We start from the raw sequence: 7,066 nt of genomic DNA on the forward strand, positions 1-7,066 counted from the left end.
GGCGGCGGCAGCCCCGGGCGGCGCGGGGTGAGGGGTGGGGGCGGGGGAGGGTGTTCTCACCTGGGAAACGGGACACACCTGGGTTTCAGCCAAGCCCCTTCTCGCTCGTCAGCCAATAGTGGACTGGCTACCGTAATAGGATTTGTGGGACCTTTGGGATACTGAAATGATGAGAGCTTGCCTTCTTCACTCTCTTTCAGTATATGGCAGACCCCTGAGATGCTGGTGGAGATTGAGAAAGCATGGTCGCTTTCTGGCTACCTGCTTGTTTGCTTCTCCGCAGGTAGATCTTGCCGGGAGGCATTAAATGGGTGGGGAGACAGGGATAAACTTCTAATTCGGTACCCTTTACAACCTCTCCCCCATCCCTCGGCTAGGGTATTTCATCCACGACACGGTGGATATCGTGATTAGCCATCAGTCAAGAGCTTCTTGGGAATACCTCGTCCACCACGTCATGGTAAGTGAGAAGCTGGGGATGTGGTATAGGCCTGGTGCCTATACCTGAAAGTACCTAACCTGGAAAGTAAAGACCATCTTTTCTAAACCCCATCCCCACCGTGTCCCACATGCTACAGTGCTGAGGGCTTGCAGAATGAGCCCTTGGTTCACTACTTAAAGCCAGCAATCATGGCCTTCCAGCCAGAGATCAAGATTTACTACTGTTGAATCCACTGTAAACTTTGTTTCAGTGAAGCTATTAAAGGATTTCTTATCCCTCCTTCTGATACCCTGGATATTCCCCCTGACTTCCAAGAAAACCGTAGTATCCGGGCCCTAACCCATTCTCTCCCTTGCCTTGTAGGCTATGGGTGCCTTCTTTTCAGGCATCTTTTGGAGCAGATTTGTTGGTGGGGGTGTCCTAACACTGCTGGTGGAGGTCAGCAACATCTTCCTCACGATACGCATGATGATGAAGATCAATAATGCCCAGCATCTCCTCCTCTATCAGGTCAACAAATACATCAACTTGGTCATGTACTTCCTCTTCCGCCTGGCCCCTCAGGCCTACCTCACCCATCTCTTCCTGGGTTATGCTGGCCAGAGGACCCTGGGAACCTTCCTGCTGGCCATCCTGCTCATGCTAGATGTCATGATCCTTGTCTACTTTTCCCGCCTCCTCCGCTCTGACTTCTGCCCCCAGCGCGTCCCCAGCCACCAACACAAAGACAAGTTCTTGACTGAGTGAAAAAGCAGTTAGGGATTTGTGGCAAGGACAGCAAACACCACCAAGAACAGCCTCACAGGAATGGAGAAGAGGCTTAGCCCCTCGCCCGAGGTGTTCTGTTGGGGCCAGCCTCCACCAAGCCTGCTCCTACTATTTAAAACACTAATGAAAGAAGGCCTCTGAAGTCCTTGTCCTTTCTTGGGCAAGGGGTGAGGGAAGCGGACAGACCGGTTGGACGCAGTAGATGGGTGTGTGGTAAGGTGCTACTGCAAAGCCAGCCAAGCCACACAGCCCTGACATGGATGCTAATGGAACCTCTGGATATTGGTCTCATACCGAGCCTCTTCCAGATAAAGGAAGGCATTCTTGTAAAGCTTCTTGCTTGGCCTCTTACCTCCAGGATGGAGGTCAAGTTGTAGTTGTCCTAGGACAACCAACTGTAATCTGGGTCATAAATCTCTGCTGCAAGTATAGTGAAGTGATATGGCTGAGTGTTCCAACAGGGTAAGTAGACCAAAAGTCTTACCCAACCAAGCCTGGTTACTTAAGTGTGCATGTACCACAGTATGGCCCCTCACCCAAAAATCAACATAAAGACAAGAAGCATAAATATAGTGAAAACTTTTATATTTGGAATTAGCCAGCTGGACTCAGTTTAGATGATGCCAATCTGAAAAACAAAAGGGAACTTTGTTACTGGAAGTTGAAATGTGAAGATTAAGAGGGAATGTCACAGTATTTTTAAAAGACAGAGGTGCAGTCAGTCAGTAAAGACTAATCACCGAAGTCAGGCTTTGGTCACTAACAGACACATCATTTGCACCCAGGGAGTGTGTTAAGGAGTTTGTAGCAAAGGAAACTTACTTTGTTGGCAACATCCAAAGCATCATAGTCAGGAGCCAGTCGAACATATGCCTTCTTCTCTCCATCAGGCCTAGGGTGGTGAAGGAAGCCTTAATCCTTGCTGCCCCTCACTGCCCCCATACCCTCTTCCACCCAGACTTCTGATGCATCAGTGGTTCCTTTGTTCATGTCATTTTTTTTTCCCTCACAAATAGTGATTTTTCTCCATCATTTGCACAGAGGGAGTCAGGGAAGCCACTAAACCACAAACCACAGGTATTCTGACATTAACTGTACCTTACTCTAGGGCCTGCTTTTGCCTAGAGGTAGGGGATCAGGAAAATGAGCAACTAACCCCTAAGTCCTAGAGACAGGACAGCTGACGTTCTGGGAAGCCTACTTTGGACCCCAAAAGCAGCATCAAGGAATTTCTTGCCATTTAGGTGACAGAGGCCCTGGCCTCCTCCCATCCCACAGGGCCCCACTCACCTACCTGATCAGAGTATTGACCTTAGCCACGTCAATGTCATAGAGCTTCTTCACAGCCTGTTTAATTTGGTGCTTGTTGGCCTTGACGTCCACAATGAATACCAGTGTGTTGTTGTCTTCTATTTTCTTCATGGCTGACTCGGTGGTGAGGGGGAATTTGATGATGGCATAGTGGTCAAGTCTGGGAGAAAGGTAAAACGGGGTCACCTGGCGTGGGCCCAGTAAAAGGATGGGCCCTTTTTGGAGCCCAAGGCTCAAAGGGCCCAGGTGTATCAGACAATGATAGCAATCATTTCTGTCAGACTTTGGTCGCTGAACAGTGTCATCACATGCACCCTGAAACTTGGGGACCTGGAGCCTTGGCTTAGTGACATTTCAAGAGCTTTCATCCTTTTAAGAGATTAAACAATCATCTTTGAGTTCCAACCCTCTTCATTCTTTACCTGACCTCAACATTCCTGAGGAGCAAATTTCTAAAAGAAAGGTGAGACTTAAGAAGTTAGAAAACCAAACACAAGAGCAAAGTTAAGACTATGGAATCTTGAAATCCAGGCTAGGGTGCCTAAGAATGTTGGTGCTTCACTATGAGGCTGAATTGACTGTTTTTCCCTGTTTTGGTTACTGAAAACTGGCTGGTAAGCCATCAATTCTTGAGAGCAACTTTTTATTTATGGCTTAAAGTTACAATAGCCCCTCAGGACATAGCTTTCCCTCTGAAATTTAGAGAAGCAAAGCTCTGTTTGCCTGGGTATACTGTCCTCTTTTGAAGATAGAGATCAGGTCTCAACCTCTCATCACACTAAATTCTAGGTGCAAATGGGGGTAAAAGTCCTTTTCTCTGTGGACACAATCTACTCTCCTGCCTTTTTCGTAGGAAGCAATGGTTAAATTACCTTTGGTGGTAACCACTACCATGGCTCTACTCTCAACTGTGCTCCTTAAGGTCAGTTATCACCAACAGTGTGACACCAAAACACTCATGTACCCTATCCTTTTGCCCACCCCCCCTCCCCGACCATTCCTTCAGTGTAAACATTTGGGAAAGTAAATGAAAAGAAGCTGCTATATACTGCTGCAGGCCTTCACTGTCCAATACAGGTCCCTAACCTGGAACTCTTAAAGATTTCAGTCCCACTTTATACTCCCCAGAAAGTAAACCACATATGAAACAATCTAACAATTGACTAACTTTGACAATGACTCTGGGTTGTTTTAAATATGGCATTAATCTCATACTCCCGTTAGACAAGCACTCTAGGTACCAACATGATTTTGAGAAGCCATACTCTATGTTTGGTAAATTTCCCAATTACCAATGGAAGATACCCAAACATCTTTTCATAAACAAGGGGCAGTACTGACTTGTTTCTCCTAGGGGCGCTCTTCCGAGGGTATTTGGGCTGCCTCCTGAGCCGCAGTGTTTTGGGCCGCCGGAAGGTGGGCGACGTCCGGATCTTCTTTTTTTTGTGGCTGTGGACACCTTTCAACACTGCTTTCTTGGCCTTCAAAGCCTTTGCTTTGGCTTCAGCTTTAGGAGGAGCAGGGGCTGAGAAAAGCAAAGAAAACGAAGGTGAAGGATTTAGAAATCACTTCTGGCCTCAAGACCGGTAGTGGGCGTCCCAGGCCACACGTGCATCAGTGGTTCCTTTGAAGACATCACAAGTCTCAGGAGATTAAAATTTTTCCATCATGTGCACGATTCTAGGACGAACTTGGGATGAGAAAGAAACTAGCAATGAACGAACGCTTGGCACTTACTAGAATGTGAACTAGTAGTTTTGTATATACCATTGCACAGCCACCCATTTAACGTGGGGTCAAACAGTTGAGAGTATTGATTCCGTACAGGTCTAGGAAACATGGAGCTTCCCAGAGCCGACGACCCGGCTGTCCCTGGCAGGCGGTACAGGCCAGGATTGCCTCCCCAACCCCCTTCACTAGAGCCCCAACCATGCGGCTAGGCGTACGCGCTCCTTAGCGTTGCCGAAACGCGGGAAGCTGCTCCGGAGCAGACACCGCAAGGGTTAGCCCAGCTGTCGTCCTCCCAGTTCATTCACTCTGCGGGGACCCTCGGCCAGTCAGCTGTTGATCCCCAGCCCCAGCACACACCTTCCTTCTTCGCCTTCGGCGCCATCTTCATGAAAAGGGTTTCCGAGACTTGGTACCACGGGCTTATAGCGCCAACTCTCACCGAAGACTCGCGATACTTTTTACTTACAGCTGATTGGACAATCTGCAGCGCTGCGCCCGCCGGGAATGGTAGTTAGATTTTTATTTCCTCGCGAGAGAGACTAAGCTAGCGCCACCCCGCCGCTTGTCAGACCCTAAATCTTCTTGGGGGTTGTAGTTTTTTGGAGACACGCGTTTATTTTCAGTGGTATAACCTGCGGCTGCGCGGATCTGAGCGCTTCGCATCTTGAGCAACTTTAGGGAGGAGGATTGTGTGCTTGTGTGCCTGAAGCGATTAAGTCGCTTCAGTCGTGTCCGACTCTTGGCGACCCCATGGACTGTAGCCCGTCAGGCTCCTCTGTTCACGGGATTCTCCAAGCAAGAATACTGGAGTGGATTGCCATGCCCTGCTCCAGGAGATCTTCCCGACCCAAGGATCGAACCTTAGTCTCTTAAGTTTGCCTGCACTGGCGGGCGGGTTCTTTACCACTAGCGCCACCGAGGATGAAGGATTGCAGTTCCACTGCAAACTGGAATTAATACTGTAGTTAGATTGACTCAGTAGAGTGAAGCAAAATTCTAGAATGTTAGAGCAGGATTTGTCCAGTCCAACTTTGTCAGACAACATCTGTGGAAATTGAGGTCGAGAGAGGGGAGAGGACTTATTTATAACAGGGTGATTAGTTGGTCGAGTCAGGCAGAAGGGAGGAGCAAAGTGTCAGAGGAGGTGGTCACATTTCCCCTCTTTACCTGTGACAGCATTCATGCGTCTTCCCGGGAATCTTTTCGAAGAGACTACCAATATTCCAAACACTCAGCGCTCAGATTTCTCCAGAATATGCTCGTTCTTCTTGGGAATGATTTCATTCACAGTCCCCTCCCCTTAAATAGTTTTCCTTTCCTTGCTTATCTTTGCATCCCCAAATTCAGTTCCATGACACACGTAAAGCTTTAGTAAACGCTCAGGTTTTAGCTTCTTTGAGGGACTGCTTACCCGCCCCATCACAATACCTTTATGCCCTCCCCCACCTCTCTCGGAATCAGAGATTCCTTTTGAAGGTGAGATTTACCGTGTGCTACCCCCTCTTCTAGCCTGCAGACTGCAAAAAGGAAAAGTCCTGGGGGAGCGGGGGTAGATTCCATTGGGATCGGAGCGAAGAAGGCCCGTGCCAAAGTAGAGTCCCCAGGTCCCAGAACGGTGACCCTCCCGCCCCCCCAAAGGAGGAAATTCTCGGTCCCTTAGACCTCCTTTATCCTCCATCAAGGAAGGCAGCTTGATCTTCGGCCCCCCAAGGCCTCCAATCTACACGGCAGCCTTGGAGGAAAAGGCACCAGATTCGGACACCTCTCTCCTCGGTGGGTACCTCGTTCCTACCCTGGCATCGCCACCTCCCAGGGCAGAAGGGCGAGCGGGAGCAGACCCTATGAGTCATGTCCTAGGCCTGCAGTTGACGAGGGAAGCGCCGCCTCTCCTAGGGCCCCTTCTCTCCCCCTTTCCCCTCCTGCTGCCAGATGCTGCGCAGCGATCGCCGATTCCCCTTCACCAGTTCGGCGGGGTAAGGGTCCCCTTGGAGGCTCCTCCCAGCACAGGAGATGCTGGGGAGAGACTTGGGGGATCCTGCTCTCGGCAGGTTGCAACCTGGGTGAGGGCGGACCCGGAGCCCTGGCGAGTCAGTCTGGCAGGGGAGCCTGACCTGGGGCAGCACTCGGGGAAGAGAAGAGGGGGAGGTAGGGGCGGGCAGCGAGGCCGGGAGTTGCCGGGAGAGGGGCAGGGGGCGGCCCTTTTCCAGGAATTTCCGGGGATCAAGTTACAGCGTTGGCGGAGGGAGAGCGGAGTGGGACGCGAGGCTCTGCGGCGGACTGGGCCCCTCGCCCCCTCCTGCAGCAGTTCCTCGGCCGCACGGTGGGGTCCCTGCACACACTGACCCCGTGTGGCGGGGCCGCTCAGCGCCCCCCGGCTGCTCTGTTATGGTAGGGCCGCCTCAACCCCGAGTTGTCGTCGGGTCTCCACGGCCTCGAGTTATCGTAGGAACTATCCGACCCCGAGTTATTGTAGGGTCTGCGCGGACTCGGGTCCCCCCGGACGGGACTCCCCGCCCTCACTTGGAGGCCGAGGGGTCTCCCAGGCCTCGAGTCGTCCTAGGGACGCCCCGGGCCCGGGTGATTGTGGGTTCGCCCCGGCCCCCGGTGATTGTCTCATCCCCGTGGCCCGCGGTGGTCGTAGCGTCCCGGAGGCCACGGGCTCCCGTAGGCTCCCCGTGGCCCCGAGTTATAGTCGGGACCCCTCGGTCGCGGGTGATTGTCGGGTCTCCACGGGCCCGGGTCGCCGGGGCGCATCAGGCCTCCGCGCCTTCTCAGGGCGCCCCGCAAGGACGCAGGCAAGATGAACATTCTGGC

The 7,066-nt window shown here is 51.7% G+C and overlaps 3 protein-coding genes across 3 annotated transcripts in view; 2 read left to right on the plus strand and 1 right to left on the minus strand.

The window, feature by feature from the left end:
* Positions 1-1,638, plus strand: part of TLCD1 (TLC domain containing 1) — a 2,838-nt gene extending 1,200 nt beyond the window's left edge. The window contains exons 2-4 of the mRNA XM_010861403.1: positions 183-283; positions 378-460; positions 806-1,638. Of these exons, the coding sequence (XP_010859705.1) occupies positions 183-283; positions 378-460; positions 806-1,189 (568 nt within the window). The 3' untranslated portion in view covers positions 1,190-1,638. The remainder of the gene's footprint in view (positions 1-182; positions 284-377; positions 461-805) is intronic.
* Positions 1,639-1,778: 140 nt separating this feature from the next.
* On the minus strand, positions 1,779-4,684 carry RPL23A (ribosomal protein L23a). The gene is made up of 5 exons (XM_010861404.1): positions 4,610-4,684; positions 3,863-4,046; positions 2,505-2,681; positions 2,033-2,102; positions 1,779-1,838 (listed from the first exon to the last, which is right to left on the minus strand). The coding sequence occupies exons 1-5, from the start codon at positions 4,638-4,640 to the stop codon at positions 1,824-1,826; spliced, it is 477 nt and encodes a 158-aa protein (XP_010859706.1). The 5' UTR covers positions 4,641-4,684; the 3' UTR covers positions 1,779-1,823.
* A 1,719-nt stretch (positions 4,685-6,403) lies between these two features.
* LOC105004156 (ras-related protein Rab-34) lies at positions 6,404-7,066 on the plus strand (the record flags this gene model as incomplete). Its single annotated transcript, XM_010861688.1, has 1 exon — positions 6,404-7,066. A coding segment is annotated over exon 1 (429 nt), but the record flags the coding sequence as incomplete, so codon positions are not given.

The sequence above is a fragment of the Bison bison genome, unplaced genomic scaffold (genome assembly GCF_000754665.1).
Source record: "Bison bison bison isolate TAMUID 2011002044 unplaced genomic scaffold, Bison_UMD1.0 scf7180017864472, whole genome shotgun sequence".
Classification (NCBI taxonomy): Eukaryota; Metazoa; Chordata; class Mammalia; order Artiodactyla; family Bovidae; genus Bison; species Bison bison.

Excerpts from the sequence above, each read along its gene's own strand:
- RPL23A (XM_010861404.1), bottom strand. The coding sequence starts at position 4,640 with ATGAAGATGGCGCCGAAGGCGAAGAAGGAAG. Across the intron at positions 4,047-4,609 it reads GCCGAAGGCGAAGAAGGAAG|CCCCTGCTCCTCCTAAAGCT; the intron begins GTGTGTGCTGGG and ends TGCTTTTCTCAG. Across the intron at positions 2,103-2,504 it reads AAGGTCAATACTCTGATCAG|GCCTGATGGAGAGAAGAAGG; the intron begins GTAGGTGAGTGG and ends TCACCACCCTAG.